Genomic DNA, 20224 nt, shown 5'->3' on the forward strand with positions numbered 1-20224 from the left:
ACACAACCAAATAAGATTCTACAAAGTTTCTGTTTCTCTCCTTTCGGGTAGGAATTATTTCAAAAATCAAGTCCCTTTCGGTTGTTTTTTACACACCTCTATATATATACAGACACAGACACAGACACAGACACATGTATATGTCAATGTTGAGTAATCATCTTCATTTTTCACACAAGCAAAGCCAAAATCCAACAACACAGACATTGACAGGGGATCCATTTGGGCATACTTAACAAACAAGTGAAGAAAAAAGACAAGTAGAGAAAAAGATAAGAAGAGTGGTGGGTACTTGCTTTTAACTTCACCAAACATTGATTGCTATATAGGACTTACATTTTACTCCAAACTCCATAGCTTTGCAAGTACTTGACGGTTTAAATTCTCTAGACATCTCACTTCACTTTGCTACAGAATTGAACCAGGGACTTTTCGCAGCTTCTTCAATTTTCTTCATAATGTCATCTCTTAATCGAGCCTCCCCAGCGTTGAAGGAGATCCTGCTCAAGATATACCGGTAAACTTATCTTTTCTCCACATTTTTTTTTTCAGTACATGTTAGTAAAGAAGGAGATGCATACAATTTAAGAAGTAAATTTTATGTTTGTGCACAATTGATCCTCCTTATATATGCTTACAATCAATTCAGTTCCTGTGTTGCTTGATATCCCAAAAGTAATCTTGAACATAGAGCTATGCAGAGATGAGAATGAAATGCACGAGTCCCGTTTAGTCCTATCTAAGTTTATATCTTTTGTGCACAGTAACAACATGATTTGAAAACTATTAGTGAAAACTATGGCATGAGTTCAAAACAATCAGTTTGCCACCCCAGAAGCAAATGTTGATTGGTAGTCTTGACAAAGATATTTATTAAAGAAACCGTCATAGTTTGAGGATGCGAAGAACATTATCCCAACAAAGCTGACTCAGACAAGATAATGTGTTTTGATGGCAGACAAGCACCACAACCTGCAATAAATGTTGAGTGGGACAAGGATGAATACTCATTTCATTATATGTATATATGCTACGTAATAAGCCAAATTTCCAACACCAAGTAACCAAGAAAAACTATTGATTCTGCTTCCAGAAATTTCCCTACTGTCTGTACCAAATTCAGCAAGAAAGAAGAGAACAGGACAAAATGTCAACTGGACAGGTTCAATTATTTGTTTCATTTGAGCATGGGACAAAAAATTTACGTTAATATATTTTCTAATGAAAAGATACAGGAAATACACAGTTTAAGTTGAACTCACAATCTCTTATATGGAAAATAAAGTACTAACAGTTCAGCTAAACATCGATTAGTTATCAATTCAATTAAGTAACTAAAATTAAAATGAAGGCAAACCAGACATACACCAAACACAAAACTAGTCAACCAATGCAAATAAGAAGAGAAAAACAGAGAACAAAGACATAAGTTGTGCCTCTAAATGCAGCACAACATTAAATTTATACATTAAATTAACAATCTTTTCAACTAAGTAACCAAAAACAAAATAGAAACTAGACATAGACTAAACATAGAACTAATCCAAAAATAATGTTTAATTTACAGTAATTTATTTAATGTATACACAACAATACTTTTCGAGGAATATATACAGCTCTAATTGATTAAAAGAGAGAACAGAAACAATTTCAAAATAAAAGCAAAGTAAGAATGGTTATGACTATCTGCAATTTCTCGAGCTTCTCCTTATCATCTGTTTCCTCAACAACTAAATAGTACAACTGATCAATTTCCTTCAGCTTTCAGAAAAGAGATCATATAACATAATGTTTCCTTCCATGACAGTGCCCGAAAACCTATGGAGGTCGATCATCACTTGTATGAGCTTGGGTCTGTGGAGTACCACGTTCAGGTAAATCTTTAAGATTATATGGGTAGTTTAAGTTTGACATACTTTACTGGTAATTGTAAATATTCGACCTACTACTTTAGTTAGATAGTTTCTGTAATAATGCATCCCTTAGTTCCCATGTCAAACATCATAAGACCTGCCATTATCTAAAGTTGAGACATCATAAATTAATTAGAGAACTTATGCAACGAGCTAAAAATGTGAGGTGAACTTGTAAAGATTTTTGGCAAGGTTAGTGGAAATTACTTAAGCTGCATGTCTGCTTATGTAAACCTTTAACATTTTTATTGTTGTCTTGGACACATCTAGCTTTCAACAATTAATTTGACAATGTGTTGAATCCCTTGTTTAACAGTCTTCAGCATCTGAACCACATATTGTTTACTTGTCAATATCAACCCCACTTCTCTCTCAAGGTGTTATGCTATCTTATGGGCTTTCGCCATATACCATTGAAATGGTAAAAAGTGTTCCCTATAACATCGTGGAAATTGTCGAACCTGCGAAGCAAGGATACCAGCTTACTATGAGGCTGAACTTCGCTAACATCCCTCCAGGCAAAGGTTAGGTTGTCCCCCCCAGTGATAACAACAGGTTTGGTGCTTATAACATCTTATTAAACTATTCTTATTTTGAACTGAAAATTCTTCCTCGATGACAGACTGATAACTTTTATTATAATAAATTGGTCATTACTCTGTCAGGTGTCAACAGACATTAGAAACAAAAATCTAAACAATATAACTACATGGTATTGAATAGTTTTCTTTTTCTGTTAATTTTCCATCTATACTTTCCTCTCTGCATCCTCTCAGTAGCAATGTGGAGCACAAAACCAATCTGATATGCTGATGGAACAAAGATAGAAAAAGTTAAAAGATAAGAGACACAGAAGGTCCAAGTGATTGAATTGGAATCACCTGCCCAACCCTCACATATTAAGCAAAAGAATCATTGAATGTCTACATTGCTTATTGATGTTAATCTATAAATTTAAAAATAAACAATAATGAAGGATCTATAACTAGGTCGAGAGAACTAATTGAATAAAATAAAATTACCTTTCTTTTTCATAGCTTTGATTAAGGAACATTATTTTACCAGGCAGGGATAATGAATTGAAAATATGGGATCACAATTTATTAATAAGTATGCATTCTATCAAATATATAATTGAATACTGATTATGTATGACAAAGAGAGATTGAACACAATATTTAGAGAGAATTTATTAAAAATCAAGACTCAAGACTTCATATCTCAATGATTAAATTAGTAATTCAATGTCTGTGTAATAATCATGAATAGTTTACCCAATAACTAAGATATGGTATCTTATTTATAAACATCAATCTACAATCAAGATAAGAATTTCTAAGTCTGTATAGAAAGTTTAAAAAATAAGAAAATAAGTTAATTAATTGGAATAACTTATAATAGATAATAACTAAATAAGATACTAACTAAATAGGAAATCATAAACCAGTAAGCCTGTAGACATTAGTTCCTAAGTAAGATAAATACTTTAGTTATATACACACATTATAATTACATAAACATATGTTATTTTCTAAATATGTTCATTTTAAGATCTTCTTGTTCTTTTAACTTGGTGAAAACTCGACATCGAGTTTTGAGATGTGAAAATAAAAAGAATATCACAATGTGAATTTGTCCTCCCAAAAATTGAAATGTGTGAAACTTGAGATTATTGTGAGAAACAAAAATACTTCCAAATCATGGATTCAGGAGTAAATGAGAAAATAGGCAAGCAAAATCGATAAATAGAAAAATCACCAAACCTTAACTGTCAATATTGGTTGTAAAAAATATTGTAATATCTTCAGGTAGGGCTTCCTTTGTCTTCATTGAGGTTAAGTCAACTAAAATATCCTTGTTTTCGATATAAGCAATGTCGGTGCTTGCTATTAGATCAGAAGAGCTATGACTAAAAGCTCAAGTTAATCAATAGGAATAACCATCTTTTCCGCAATATCTTTTATTATCTCAATTATCTCGTTGTGTTTTTATTTTCAATATTATTAGTTAATTCCTTATCACCATGTAATAACACTTTCGTAAAATTTTGCTTCACGAATTCATTAACCTTTCCATCCTCTACTTGCTCATTATATTCTACTATAATTTCAGATATGCTAGATTTTTATACAATAAAAAATTTAAGACTTCATTGACATAGGTGTCTTCTGATCTTTATTTCAAATATGTTAATCTTCTTACTTGGTTCCTTCCAAACACCTTTATAAGGATAAAAACTGTTACGTTGTTCCTGTGGTTTCTCTTTTATTACATGTAGGGTACTTGTTTCCATTGTTTTCGGCCTTAAAAGATAATAGAATTCCATTCGATAACATTTTTCATATATGCAATATCCTTGCAGAGAATCTCAAGCCCAAAGAACACCTTCACAGAGTTCATTAAGTCGTAAAAGCTTGCAACCTTTAACTTCTACTAATTTTAATTTTCTCAATGTATCGATATTGATAAAAGATTTCATATAAATCACCTTGTAGATAATCTTTATAACTCAATCATATGCCTGATACAACTAAAAGAACATGATTACCTCTGCTCACATTTTAATTTTGTTGAAAAGTTCTTTCTAACTCCAAGCACATTTTGCCAAATTGCAAACCTGAAAAAAGAAAAAAAAGAGAGAATATATAATAGGAAATTGACCAAACTAACATCAAAAACTGAAAAAGCATGCGAAAAAATCTTAAGAACCAATTTGAAATATCAAGAACCAGTTTGTAAGTGGTTGAATCTAACAAATCAAATCAGACTGAACCAGAATTGATATAAACTCATCAACAGAAGGCTTCAGAATTGTGAAACCCACATACATTGATTGGTGCTTGGGCGTCATGCGCCGGCTTCTAGTGAGCTCTCAACAACAATTACATAGGAGGATTCATTTGGAGGCATTGGTTTTTGGATTTAGTGTTGGTGTGACTTCTTGCAGCCAGAAAGGAGATTTAGTTTTTGTAGTAGTGACCCAATGAGCTTCTGGGAGTGAGGAGGGTTCCAGCAACAGATGCTAAGATTTTGTGGGTCAGCCAATTGACATTCTCAGAAATCAATGGAAGGGGCAGTATCGATCACCTCCTAGCAGTGGCCGGGGATAGTGTTGCACTGATGTTGTGATGTTTCTCTCTCCTATTCTTGAAGTTACCATTGACACTTGATTTAGGGTGTTAAGATTTTTTTCAAAAATAGATTTGTGTTTTGTGAAGTTAGAATGAGAGAATTAGGGTAACATGATGAATCTAGTTTAAGCTCAGACAGCAATTGATGTAGGATAAAGAGAACTTGAACACAATAGTTAGACAAACTTTATGTAGAATTAAGATTAGAATCTCAATTATCATATTAATTACTCAATATCTATATAATAATCATCAATAGTTTGACAAATAACTAAGACAGGGTACCTTATTCACAGGTACCATACAATCAAAATAGGAATTCTTAATTCTATTTAGGAATTTTACAAAGTAGGAAAATAAACTAATTAATTGAAATAAGCTAGAATAGTTAATAACTAAATAAGATCACAACTAAATAGGAAATGATAAATTTGTACATTAGATAAGCCAATAGATACTGGTTCCTAAAAAAGCTAAATATCTTGATGGTACATAAAATTATAATAATTATATAAATATATCTAATTTTTGAGACATGTCCATTTTAGATCTTTTTGTTCTTCATCAATAGAGAGAATGTTATATAAGAATGTAGAGAAGTCTCAATAATGAAATAAGCAATGAGATAACTTTTGTTAAAACATGAATAAGCTTTGAGGTTTTGGAGCAGGTAATTAGCAAAAGATATCCCATCCTGACATATCATGTTACTGAGGAACAAATGAAAAAAGAAGAAGTGCAGCATGGATGGTGACAAAAAGGAAATAATCGACTTGTACCTTTAATAAGCCTATAGATTCTGGTTCCTGAATAATTTAAATATCTTATGAATATATATACATGTATCTTCGATTTGAAATATGTCAACTTTAGGATCTTCCTATTCTGCAATAATAGAGATACTGCTATGTAAGAATGTAGGCAAATTGCAAAAATGAATTCAGCAATGAGATAACTTTTGTTAAAAGATGAATAACTTTGAGGTTTTGTAGCATATAGTTAGCAAAAGGTATCCCATCATTATATAACATATTATTGAGGAATGGTTGCAAAAAAAAGTGATGCATGGATGGTGATAAAGTAGTTTCCATGTCATGTGAGAGTATAGATTTCTGCACTTATTCAATCTATAATCATATTGATGTCTATTTTCTAATTCCAGACTCACTGAAGATAATTACAGAAATTTCCACCATGCAAGCAGTAATACTAAGTTCACAGCTGAAAGAAATGTTGCAAACTGTCAATTCACTGAATGCATCCCAGGGGATATGCAAACCAATCAAACTTGTCTACCACCCTAGAGAACCTTTCTATGTTATCAGACAGGTAAGTCTCATAATCACGATCAGTAACATTCAATGAATAGGAGTGATGTTTACAAAATTCCACAGGAATTCCAGTGAAGAATATGATCACATTATTTTTCAAGAGTAAATATGAATAGAATATAAGTGGAATTCATACTCCCTACTTTGACAGATTTTAATTTTTTAGTTTTGAAGAAATGGAATACAAACCATAATATAGTGAAACAGAAAAAGAAACCATTCTTAAGATTAAAATATCAACCTATTTACACGTCTTAGAGATCATTCTGCAACTGAAGCAGTTTTCCAACTTCTTAGCAGCAGAGAACAATAAGGGTTGAATACATCACTGGTTATCTCCCTCTTGACCTGATAATATATGGCCAAGCTCTACAAGTCACATAGCTAGAGTGTTACTTTAAAATTTCAATTTAAGTCACTCCAAAATCTTATAAGTCTAAAATATCATTCTTCTTAATCTGAAATCTCATTCACTATCTGCAGTTACAACATATCTTTTAAAATTTGTCAAGATATAAATCTTGCTTCATCAGATGGCACATTCAAAAATCAGGTTCAAGACCATTAAATTTTCTGAATATGGATATTTGACAAAAATAGTATATCCTCAATCCAAGATTGTGATCACCATGATAGAAAAATACAATCAATAAAACCAGTAGCGTGGACAATCCACCAATCCCTTCTCTTGAACGAAAATTTCAGTATAGGTGCTTGAGAACATTAAAGTGTTGCTTGCTTCTTCTAATTACATTAAGCCTAACAGAAATCATCTTTATTTCTCCTTTTTTTTTATATAATTCTTTACTATCTATGACCCTAAAATTGGGCAAATACCCAGTTGAAATAAAATGAAAATTTTTAAAAATTATATTTAATAAATATAATGATGATTAAGAAGTCATCTGTTTGGCAGCCTCAAATGATCACTGCTGTGTTTCCAATGCGTTTCAAGGAACACTCAGATGTGATTATTGCAACAGCCTTCTTTCAGGTTTGTGGCTGGTGACCTCCACTTAGGCCTGTCCATTCCAGGACTAACTAAAGTCAAGCTCTTCTTACTATCAAAGCAAATGTTAATGTGTTTCCTTTACTGGACAGGAACTTATGGATGTGGGTAGTTCTGAAGAATTTGCTAAAGTACCTCCATGCAACTGGTCACCCATTCCTCCTCCAGAACTGAGAGGAGAACCATTTAAAGATTTAAGCACCAACGGAGGGTTTGTCTCTTTTGGTATGTTCGTGGTTCCAGTTTAAACACAGAAAGTCATGGATAGAATCATTATTTTATCATTAGTACTTAAATTTTAGTACAACTTTGAACAAACAGAACATAGATGCTCCAGCTGTGTCTGTCCCTTCAATATTTAGATTGTTCACATTCTTTCACCGAAAAAAAAGTTAATTTTGGTCTGTGCAGAATTGTAGGACAGTGTATAAGATCATTTCAAAAATATTAAACCAAAATTTCCAAGTCTGGTCGGTTTTCCCTTGAGATCTGTTAGGCGCAGGCTAAAATTTATTTGCATGACATACTGACAGAAATATCTTCATGTCATGTTGAGGGTGAAAAGCTAGACAAGACTGTGTGGATTCTACTGAATTTCTATGCTCATGTGAAATACCATGTGAAGGTAATATTTTTGTGGTATCTGTTTGTTAGTCCCTTTTTCCTTTTGTACTAGGAATTTTGCTTCCTCTTTGCTTTTGCAAGTGTAAGAACTGGATCTCTGTCATGGCTAACAAGATTGATTAAATAGTGCACCAAAGGTTTCATACAAAGACGATTAAGAAGCCGTTTGGAAATTTTGGTTCAGGTACTGAACTTCTATTTTAAAAACACAAACAGCATCATCATGTCAGCAGTCAAACAATTTTGTTGTATCGTGTAAATTTGTATTCCTTCTGATGCACTAAAATATCATTCCTGTTTTCATCCATAGTCATGTTGGAGCAATTTTGGGACTCAAAACAAAATGTGAGAGAAACATAATCATCTTTCCAAACATGCAGGTCCTAGAGGATATAAACTCAGTAGAAGGCGGAGAAATTGAGAAGGTTCAAGGTATGCTTTCTGTGACATATGCCTAAAGAGACAAAGGAGTTGAGAAATGGTATTATCTTAACTGGAATTACCAGTTAGGCCACTAGAGATATCAAATGCAAACCAGAGAACTAAGCTTTGCTAAAAACTCAATTTGGAGGGTACATCTACTTGGGTCCTTAGAGATTGGTAAATATCTGAGTTGGACAACTAATTACTTTACAAACTTAAACTGATTGAAAACAGTCTAACTTTATTATTTATTTTATAACACGGTCCTTTGTGCATAAACCTAATAGGTTAGAAGTACTAACATAACATTGGCCCCCAAATATCTTGTGCTAAAATTTAATTTTAATAAAATTTGGGGCATGATAAATTTAAATGACCAGTTATCCTAAAAGCTGATTATTTTAAAGTCTAAAGGTATTGAATGCAAACTTGGAAACTGAACTTGTAAGTTCACTAATCATCCCATATCTTGAGAACTAAAGCTTAACTAAACCAAGTGTGAAGGAGACACACACTTAGGTCGTTAATAATATTGAATGCAAACTTGGTAAAGTCATCCCATGTGATGGAACATTGCCCAAACAGAGCTGTAATTATGAAAGGTTATCTTCCTTATTCTTTAATTACAAAAAGATTACTGAATAAAAAGCGACAGATAATTCTAGATTTTGCATCTCAGTTTTCTTACCTTTTGTATTCAAGGAAATGCAGGATGCAGGTTTGTTAAGAAATTGGGGATCATTTCAAAATCTAAAATTCTGAGAGGAAGATGTGGTGACTTCACAAGGAAGATCAAGAGAATCCGTTTCCGGATTAAAATCCATGGGTTCGGCCGTCTTCGTCAAAAATGGTTAAGAATCCCAAAATTTTCTTCTCCAATGGGATATACCAAATTGGATTAAACTGACTTCCATCTTACATGTTCTGCCACGTGATTAAAACTATAATAAAGCAAATCCAATGAGCTCCAAATATTGTCCTAACTAAAGAACTTTATGTGCTTGCTTCTCCAAACATCAATGAGCTCTAATATAACATTTGGTTGTCTGGAAATTTGTGTAGAAAAATCATCATTGCAAGATGTTACATAATAAAGTAAAAGAAAATATATATATATTTTTAGTACTAAGAAAGAAAAAGAAAGGGTTTCTAGCACTAAAGAAAGGAAAAGTAATTTTTTTTCTTTCCAAAGTAAGTTTTAGAGAAAAAGAAAAAAACGATGCAGTACTCATGTCATGTTTGTAGAGAAGCTGTCACTATTCATCTGTAACGTCAGATCTTAAAATGTTAAGAATTTGTATATTCAAAATATCAAATAAATATCCAAAAACTCCAATAATGTGTATGCATTATGATGAGAAGCCTAATGCATGACCCTTACAATCCAATGGGTATCTAGTAGGCTGTTTGTCAAATTTTAATTTACAATCTATGAAATTTCTTAGGATTTAGTACGAACTTATTATTTTTGAAAATTCACAACTCTTTTCATAGAACCCTATAAACTTTAATATGTAATTGATAAAATTTATATCTCCACAAATTTTTAACCACAATAGTATCAATTTTAGTATGTTAAAATCATTCATTAGAATTTAAGGTTTAGATCATTATTATTGTATAACGTGCAATCAACTTTAAAAATTCATCTCGCAGTAGGTGGGGCTCGGGCATGTCTTAGTTATTGACAAATTGATGAGAAGAGGAAAGACTATGGTGAATGACTGCTATTTTTGCAAGACAAACTAAATCTTGCGATCATATCCTACTTTAGTGGCTGGTAATGTACAAGCTACGGACAACGGTATATGGATCATTGCAGATTACATGGGCAATAGCCGATTCGGTTAGAAACGAGATTGGGTTTGGAAGGAAATTAGTAAGGAGAGGAAACTTGTGGGACTTATTACCCTTACTATTTTTTAAGTGGTAAGGAAGAAGAGAAACAAGAGGGCTTTTGAGAGATGGAAGAAGAGTTTGGTAGAATTAGGAACAGATGGCTCTAGTATTTGGTTTTTTCAGTTATGATGCATCATATTCTTTCTATTGAGGATTTTAGGGATTTTTATTGATATATTCACTGATTCGTAAATACTTTTATACACAGGTGGTACCTCTTCAGTGCTTTGTGGATTAACGAACATATTATACTTTGTATTTCAAAAAAATTCATCTCGCAGTACAAACTAAATTAGGCAATGATTCTTATATACACATAAACTAAACATGTAGCACTATAAGTTAAAAGAAAGAATCAATCAAAAAGATTACTGTGAAATGGAGATTCAAAATCCTAAAATTGTTGTTGAGATTCAGGTTTTCTCCAGCAACCTTAAATATTAAAAAATTCATAACTCCCTCAATTCTTTTCCAAATCATACAATCTTAGGATATGCAGAGAGTTTATGATGTACAAATCGTGAATAAATTAGTTTAGAGGCTGAAAATTAGTCACAAAAATCATAGAACAAGCGGAGAACCTACTAATGCATTGTTTGCGATTTTCTGCAGCTCTAAGTTTTCACAAACTCATAACTTCCTCAATTCTCATCCAAATCATAGGCTCAGAGTGGTTTCCCTATTTCCAAGTCCAAGAGAAAAGTTCTTTGCTCTTATTCGTTTGGTCCCCTTCAAGTCACTTCGAAGGAGAGAGATTGAAGAGTTTTTTATTATTCTTTCACTGGCACGGATGTCTCAGAGGTTATTGGTTTAGCATCCTTTGTCTTTGTTCAAGGGCCATTTTGTCAATGATGAGAACACTGTTCTCGCCCTCATAGATCTTGTCTTTTGACTCTTTCTAAATTGTGTATAGGGAAAGCACCTTTTGTACCTTCTAATGAATTAACTTTCTCCTTCTGGAAAAATGATCAAGCATTGTTGATTAGTTATTTCGCTTTTTGTCGATCAATAGCATTGAAGCAGCAGTATGCAGGTACAACAGCATTATTGTTTACATAGTCCTATTTATACTACCGCAATAATGGACTATTTAAGCTTTTCACTCATGTTTAATCAAGGTTTTAATCGGCAATTGATTTTAATCAACAATTATGATTTAATGTTGCCCCATAGAATTAGAAACCTTAACAGCTCTTTTTTGATCTATCAAACTGGCTCCTTCTCTTTGGAAGATAATTTAGAAAATATTTTTCTTTCAAAACATTATGCAAATATCTAGTTTGTTCAATTGGCATTTAGGTCACAGTTGCCCAAATAAACATAAGTTCATGCGTAGAGCTAAAACATGATCAAACATTATAAACTTAAATTTGCTAGCATCTTACCGGGGAAAAAGATTGGCCGGAAAGCACTTAAGCAGAATCACATAGAATCAACTAACCAGGAAATTTGTTGCCAGAAAATTGTTGGTGATATCAGAATGAAAGCCACCTCATCTTTTCCATGCTTCTAAATGCTCTGTAAGAAAAGCATAAACAAGAAATGTATTGATGTTTGAGGTTTCATTTGCGTTAGGGATGGCCTGCTTCTGATCTGATGGTACAATGATGTAGACCATGCTTTCTTGCTTGGAGCACTTGAGAGGCAAAACATTCTTCACCTCACCAGCGGTCCTTTGAATTTTTGAGTTCCCATTCCTAGTCTAAGGGTGATCAATCAATAGATAGCTACAACCTACAAGGACTGAAGCTAATATAATATACGGTAAATAGTAACTGGTTTATGACATTATAAGGAAATCAGCAGGTGTTGTGAGTGGAAGTCCTCACTTGAACAATTTTTCCCCAACTTAATTTCCGTTTTCCATTCGCTCGGAGAAGGATCTCCACTAAAGGCATCAGCAAAACCATTCTATTCAAGAAAACCAACCAGAATTTCACCAATGCAGTGTTGATATATTCAGCAAGATCTAAATCACCACGAGAAGCTCTTCCAGTTCCATTTCAAGTCAAGGACTTTTTACCACAACTTCTTACCAAGGTTGACATCTAGATGCACTTTAATATTTGATTACCTGCCCTACTCTCTCAGTTCTACTTCCTTGAAATTGTACTCTAGCAATAAAGTTCGTAATAAACAATTCAGTGACTAAAGAGTCTACCTAGGAACCTGTCCTTGCTCTGCTACAATACCTTAGATAAGGATTGAACATAAGGGTTGAACATGTTAGTGTTGATATCCAACTTCTACTCTTCCAATAACATTTTGCGATAAGCAATGGAGAGAAAAAAGGATTGATTATAGAAGCTTAGCCTGACATGTTCTGTTCTATAAGTTCTATTTCTTTGAACTATATCCCAGCAACAATAAGAGGAAAATGATTTCTTATTGTTGATATCCAACTTATTCTCTGGAAAATATAGTTTGTGGTAAGTAATGTAAAAAAAAGGTTGATTGTAGGAGACAGCCTAGCCCCATTCTCTCAGTTCCACATGCTTTAACTTGTACTCTGGTGCTAATAATAGGGAAATGATATCCAACATAAGGATTATCATGTAAGTGTATTTAGTTCCCTATAAATAATTCTGGGAGCTTATCTGATCAATCTCAGGTGCCGGTTCTTACCCTGCCATCTCTTTACGTAGATGGACCAAGTTAAGTAGCTTGGAAAAGTAAAACTGATTTTCATGGGTGGAAAGAAGGGAAGAAACAAATCTGATGACGAAAACAGTTGAGTATTAACATCAACAACAAACAGAACATTGACAATTTCATAAATACAAGACAGCTCAAAAGACCAGCTAGAGCGAAACATTTTGTAGTTTACGTTTCTAATCACTGTTTTTAAATTCTCTTTGCTTAGTGGTTACATTTAGAAAACTGTTTTTTTTTTAATAATTCTAGTGAAAATGACTTTTTTTTTCATTTTCATCTTCTAGAAGTAAGTTTCTATCAAAAATAATTGCATGAATCATTTGGAAACGAGAACAGAAACCATGAATTAAATTTTCATTTTCTAGACCTCTTTGTTTAGTGGTTAAATTAAGAAAAATGTTATTTCTTAATAAAAATAGGGACAATGACTGTATTTTGTTTACATTTTCATCTCCTAAAAATAGGTTTCTATTTTCAAAAAATAATAGCATGGTTTGTTTGGAAATGGAAACAGAAAGCATGAACCATATTTTCCAAAGAGGAAGAACCTCAAGATCATGAAGAGAAGTCAAGATATCTTTTAGTTTTTGTTCTCATATATTGCTAGTATGATTTTAATTAACTAGGCAAAACTCAGAAAGTTTAATTATCTCTTTGCCATGTATTGAAGGCAAACAATGTATATAGCTGCTGATGACCATCTCTAGATGTTATAAAAGTCACAATCTTACATGCCAATGAGAGCTTATGAAGTGAACACCATTACTTCACTTGGATGAGTGTGGGTGTGTGCTGAAGCACAAACACATTGAAGAAAGATAATGAAGAAAAGAAAGCAATGAAATGTCAAGACCTTAGAAATAATTCAACCCTTGTCCTAAAGGATTCATCACGATCCTGGAAATAACTCATCAGCAAAGTAGAATGAGCTAACAGTTGCAAGTCTTCAATCGATGACAAATTACCTGAAACTCATTGAACTTATAGTTTGAAAGGCATATTGTTATATGAAGAATTACATGAAGCTCATTCAGCTTATAGTTTGAAAACACATACTATTATGGGAAAAAGAAATGTATAAATGAGATTAGACCAGCAACTGCTTCCAAGTGGAAGTTGATATATGGGCTACACACATCACATACATGAATTGAAACCCACCAAATATGTGTAATATGTTCTTTTCCTTGAAACCAGTATGCCCATTGATTACACCTCAACTTGCTCTGGGGTGTGCCCCTTTCTAATAGGGCTGAAGCAAAACAGAAAAAAAAAAAAAAAGTGCACTAGATTCCTTAGATAAGCAAAATAACAAAAAAAAAAACAGCAAGTGTCATACAAAATAAAGATGAGCTTACATCCTGCATATGATTTAGACTTTATCGAGTATAGTATCAAGCAAACTAATAAATTTACTAGATTATCAAACAAACAAACAAATCAGTTTGCTTCCCAGAATGTGTTAAAAACTTTTATTGCAACTCAACCAACACAAGATACAGAACTTTACAAGTCTCTCTTCTTTCTTTCATACTCTCTATTTACAAAGCTATCCACAAGATAATGTAAACCAAGGATATTGGTCACCAAATGTATAATTCTTTAAAAGACAGTTGATACAAGATATACAAATTCTCCTTTGTTTCATTTCTACAATGAAACAAGAAAGAGTGACATCTCAATGTCATTTCACCATGCAGGGGTATGGAATATATAAAATCAATTTAAAATATGATATGTTATAGATTGCATACTGCAATATATATAAATAAAATCAATTTAAAATTATATGTGTGTGTGTATATATGTACATAAAGAAATGTTTATTCTACTTGCTACCTGTACAGCTTTGCTACTCTATAACAATAATATCACACATTTAGGAAAATATACAAGATACTATCCAAACTATTCAAAAGAGCCAGTTGCCAGTACACACATATAGTTCTCATCAACACTCTTAATTGGCAGTATATATGTGGGAGTAATTTTTTTATTTTTTAATATATAGAAAAAAAGATAAAGTAATCTATATATCTTTTAATTCGTTAAAAGCCAAAATAAATTCAACCAAATAACTAAACAACATATTTATAATTTAATTAAGCATATTTTTCCAGATGAATGTATGATATTAATATTAATCAAAATATTAATTACTTTAGATGTTTTGATTAAATTGGAATTTTTTTTGAAGAAAATATTATTTCTTAATGATATTATCCTAAATCTTAATTTCAAGATCTGAAAAGTGTATCTATATCAATTAAATTTTATTAAAAATCTCATTTCAAATCTGAAAAAATTTGAACAATTATCTAGCTTAATCTTCTTCCTAAGTAGACTGAGTTCTATATATACTACATCAACAATACTTTTGTCCTCGCTCCATTGTGTAAAAAAAAAAAAAAAAGAAACATTCTAATAGCTTAACTTACATTGGGCATGCAGTATCTTAGCAAATAGCAATTGAACTAGATCAAGTCGGGGTGAGAGAGAAATTATAAGAAGGAAGAGTAGTACTAGTACATGAGATAAGATATTGAAGAGAAGATTAATTTGAAGAAAATCATAAGGGAAAGCAATGCCATTATATTCATGCATGCGACGCAAAGATTACAATGACTACTACTGCGAGGACGATGACGACTACAAATATTAAGAATCTGAAGGTATATGTCTGTGATGGATTATTATTAGTTACTTAAGTACATCACAACAACAATCCAAACAATTCAAAATTAAACATCTTAGCATTCCATTCCTATGGATAATTAAATCCACTGGACCATATTAGTCCATTATTCTGGTTATTTTGATCCACGAATGGTATCATAATCTTCGCCTAGTCTCTATTACCAAACCCTAAATGACGCTGCTGCTATGCTTGCAGGTTCATCCCCTCAACGAACCACACCTGCAACAACTGCAACTTTTGCGGTGGAATTTGAGCATACATCTTCCCAGGACACTTCATCACTTCTCCATCCATTGCTTCTTGAGGTTGAGGCGATTGGCTAAGTGTTTCCATCCTCTTCTGGATTTCCCTAAGGCGTTGTTCAATGAACCAATCCAGATCATTGAGATCAATGAGGTTGAGTTGGTGGAGGGGCTTCCCGATAAGGCTTTGGAACATGACATGTGTGATCTCCTTCTCTCGATTGTCCTTGCACTGCTTCTTTATTTGGTCGGTTGCCTTGGTGATCCTCGGGCGCAGGAAGCTCTCTTGATTCACCATCTTCTTGCTCTACTCTGTCTCAGGCATTTCCTTAAAGTCGGCAAGCACGCATTAGACTCCAAGAAGGGAAGGCCAAACCTATAATTGCGAGTCATAAGGGTTCTAAATGACTGTATAGGCTTTGACATCACAGAGAGTGCTGAGTTCACTCACTCTCTTCATCAACCCCTTCTTCTTTTTCTTGAAAGTGATTTTTCTAGCAGAATTGTTAGTGATATAGGCAAGCTTAACTTTCTTTCTAGTCATGGTATTTTGTCGTATCTAGCCAAGGAGCACGAAGGAGTATATATAAAATGAGATAAGGGTTGAACAGTTATTAATAAAGAAATAGAGAGTGGAACATTGTAACATAATAGAATATACCATGTGAGATTAGATGTGGTCCATTTTGGAACTGTAAGTGGAGCGTCCAAATCATCTCTACAAATGTCAAGTCTTTAATATGGGATATGGAAAAATCTTGTGATTAATTGTAATGTGATTCACAAAATTTAATTAATGAGTTGTTGTAAGGTTGCACCCATATAAAATCATTCAATCCTTACAATCCTTTGTAATTAAAAGTTAATGCTCCACTGTAATGCATGTATATATCTACTCTCTCCTATATTATTCCCAACTTGCATTCACATTTGAAATCAATCATACATGGCAACCATACCCACCCTCCCTATCTCACACATACTCACAAATATTATTTCTTAACCATCTACTAGTATGGCGACCACCTTCCAGTTCCAACTTGATTATATGTCTTAATCTCCTACGTCTACTACCATCTTATTTTTATACTTTTTTAAAAGAGAAAATACAAAAACTACATAAATATATTCCTTTTCTTAAATTTACTATAATACTTCACTTTAAATATTCATTTTTTTAATTTTTAAAATAAATTTTATTTATGAGAAAATATGTGATCACCCACAATAAAATCATGCATATTCTCATACCGTTGCAAAACTTAAAAAAAAAAACTTAGAAAAAAAGATTATGAGAAGAATTCCTAATGAATTTTCTGAAATTATTCTTACAGTGAATAAAAAAAATGAAGATTATATAAAGGATTATCCTAGCACTGATATTTAACCATATGGCATGCAAAACAGTGACACCTGAAGATGAAAACAAGCCTGCTAAACTCAGTAAATTATTTTGACAGGCAAATCAAAACAGACCATAATATTTGAGGGGGTGAACAACTTCAGTTTAAGTATGGGGTATACTTCTATCTATACTTGTCAATGTAAAAACATGTTTTCTAGAGCAAGATATCAAGAGTGGCCCGTCCAACCAACCAACTCTCTTTTTGTTTTGCAAAAAGTCGAATCGACCTATCCAGTCCAGAAAAGGGCCAATGGTATTTTACAATACAGTGTGTTCTAAGAGACATAATTATGTCATTGCCAGCAATTTTTGACAAATTTGTAGTCAAAACAGATGCATGGTTCTCCTCTCCCAGAGCAATGAGCTAGAAGAGCTTCAAAACCATCTCTAATTATCAGTTTATTTACCACTGGAGGCAGGAGGTGATAACAACATACAATACATACATAAAACAAATATAAACAAAAATGCAGCAACGCGAAATAACTCTTGAGCAGAAGGGTAATTACTGCAATAGATTCAACAAAAACACAAATACAAAAGAATCATCATTGGAATCATGGGCAACCTTAAAATACCCCGAGTCACCTGTGAAGCTATTCTATATATTGGCCAAAAATTGCACAATGTATGGATTTCTTGTTCTCAGGTTCTTACAACATTTCTGATTAGAAAAATATCTTGCAACATTGTCAATCCCATAACTCCCAAAACAATACATTTAGGCAGGAGCAATTTAGTTCCCTAAAGTTACTGAAAAAATGCCGGCAATAAGGCAACAATTTGAACCAAAAAATGTGAAAGGATTAAAAGTTAATACAAGAGGTAACTTTCGATTATAAACCCATGTAAGAGGGACTCATGCATGCATGTCAAAGACAAATGCAATCTCAAAAGAAAATCTCTATAACCAAAATTTTACATAAAAATACATGTCAAAAGATAAAACCGTACATTTCATTGCTTCTCAGATTCAGGTGTAGCCCGAATTATGTGCCTTCTCATTCCAGCTGTGCTAGCAAAGGACCGCTTGCCTCGCCACATCTCAAATTTCTATAACTTGACAACAGCCCGAACGAAACGAAACTCGCAATCAAGACAACAATAGCATGACAAACAAACAACAGATTCACCAGCACCACCCCTCTCAAACCATCACCATCAAGATCACACAGCACATCAACATTTCCAGTACCAGGCGATGCCACCATCTTATGACAACCCCTCATCGCAAATGTGTCAGTGAACAAATTCAATCCCGCTTGCAGAAACCAGGTCCCCTTGAAAATTAACCCACATGAAAAAAGAAAATCCACCAGAAACAGGGTTTGCTTGACAGACAAAATCAAGCAAGAGCAAGCGCACAAAATAGTCACTTCACCTAATAGATCGTAAACAACACCACCAAGACCCGTGATTCCACTGCCCATCACATAATAGTCAATAAGAAAAGCAACTCCGGCGAAAATGAAAATGAAACTCTCATTGAATAGAAAAGGATCAGTTTTTTCCCCGATAATAATCAAAATAAGCAATATCCAGAAGAGGAAAACAGTCGCTGATTGCTGGAAGAAGGAAAATTGGTAAGTCGGGTGACCCGAGAACGACCAGAAGAAGAACAACTCAGAGAATGAGGCGATGGGTAGCGCTATAAACAGGAGGTACAAGTCGAGGTTCTTCATCTTGGAATCGGAGAAATACCAAGGTTTTGATCGATAGAGAGTGGGATTTTTGAGATAGAGAGAGGAGGAACAAAGAAGCCGGCGTACCCCTATGGGGAAGAGGAAGAGGAATGCAGCAAAATGGGTTGCGAGTGATGCCATTACATGTTTTTCTTTATCTGCGTCAATTCCAAGCGTTCATCTGCTTTCTGCGATATTGATTTCTTCGTTTTCGTTTTCGTTTCGCAAGAGGTGGTTGTGTTTTGACCATTTCAAGTTGGGAGAGACTGATACACATTCTCATTATTTTATTTATGAACGGCACCTAGTTTTGAATGGTGACTTCGAAGCTAACATCGGTTCGGTTCGGTTCGATAATAAAAAATAAATTTATATCTAGGCCGTAGGAAATTATTTATTCCTCAGTTTTCTACCCAACATATTTTATTTTTTTTAGTTTAATAAAACTATAAGATATTTAAATAATTAATTAAAATTTAACTAAAAAGCCGAATAATATATAATTTATTATCTATTATATATAAAAGTTAATCCAAACAATATATAATCTACTATATTGTTTTATTTATGTAAAAATAAAATAAAAAACATAGCAATGAAATATATAATTTTATACTCTATACTTATTTCATATTTATTTTATTTTGGATACTAATAAATACATAATTCGAATTTATAACTTTATTAGTACTGATCTCATACCGATTTATATATTTTTTAATTTTATATGTGCTATCAAAAATATATAATAAAATGTATGGTTTATAACTCTACATCTATCTCATACCTATTTTATATTTATAATTCTATACTATATTCGTATTATCTTATTAATTATAAATTTTTACTTACTATATTTAAGAATAGATTATAATAATTTAATAAATAATTTTTATTTATATTCATATTTAATTTTCATATGAATTAAAAAAATTATATTAAATTAAATTATTCGGTCCATATTAAACAAAATTAAATATTATTTCATCTTTTTTTTAGTTCACACACTATTTTCTTTAGATTAAAAATTTTAAAAATAAAATTGTAAGTTTACTTTTATTTTTATTTTTTATTAAATTTTTAGTTAATAAATTAAAAAATTCCGCTCATTCTAGAGCCGACAAAAAAGAATTTTGATGAATTTTTAGTTGAAAATACATGGAACGAATATTATTAAATTTAAAACGATATGATCTTGTTCTTGATTTCGCT

The 20224-nt window shown here is 32.6% G+C and overlaps 1 protein-coding gene and 1 pseudogene across 5 annotated transcripts; one reads left to right on the forward strand and one right to left on the reverse strand.

Annotated features, from left to right (window-relative positions):
• Positions 1-14: 14 nt before the first annotated feature.
• LOC110815854 (uncharacterized) lies at positions 15-19302 on the reverse strand (annotated as a pseudogene). The gene is made up of 4 exons (XR_015817637.1): positions 18285-19302; positions 5824-5929; positions 4462-4530; positions 15-972 (listed from the first exon to the last, which is right to left on the reverse strand). The product of XR_015817637.1 is annotated as an uncharacterized LOC110815854 (transcript).
• ARPC2B (actin-related protein C2B) lies at positions 382-11302 on the forward strand. 4 transcript variants are annotated; one of them, XM_022043816.2, is made up of 10 exons: positions 382-517; positions 1808-1874; positions 2230-2437; positions 6207-6373; positions 7292-7369; positions 7477-7609; positions 7918-8009; positions 8136-8192; positions 8389-8440; positions 9134-11302. In XM_022043816.2, the coding sequence occupies exons 1-10, from the start codon at positions 459-461 to the stop codon at positions 9331-9333; spliced, it is 1113 nt and encodes a 370-aa protein (XP_021899508.2). In that variant the 5' UTR covers positions 382-458; the 3' UTR covers positions 9334-11302. The 4 variants fall into 4 exon arrangements, with proteins under 4 accessions (XP_021899508.2, XP_021899509.2, XP_021899510.2 ...); XM_022043817.2 differs by having other exon boundaries at positions 9143-11302; XM_022043818.2 differs by lacking the exon at positions 8136-8192.
• Positions 19303-20224: the final 922 nt, after the last annotated feature.

Source organism: Carica papaya, chromosome 3 (assembly GCF_054855325.1).
Source record: "Carica papaya isolate Zhongbai chromosome 3, ASM5485532v1, whole genome shotgun sequence".
Lineage (NCBI taxonomy): Eukaryota > Viridiplantae > Streptophyta > Magnoliopsida > Brassicales > Caricaceae > Carica > Carica papaya.

What these genes read in the sequence shown, in the direction of transcription:
- ARPC2B (XM_022043816.2), top strand. Translation starts at nt 459, where the DNA reads ATGTCATCTCTTAATCGAGCCTCCCCAGCGTTGAAGGAGATCCTGCTC. An exon ending in CTGTGGAGTACCACGTTCAG is followed by an intron (nt 1,875 to 2,229) that starts GTAAATCTTTAA and finishes CTTGTTTAACAG; the next exon opens with TCTTCAGCATCTGAACCACA. An exon ending in CGGAGGGTTTGTCTCTTTTG is followed by an intron (nt 7,610 to 7,917) that starts GTATGTTCGTGG and finishes ACATACTGACAG; the next exon opens with AAATATCTTCATGTCATGTT.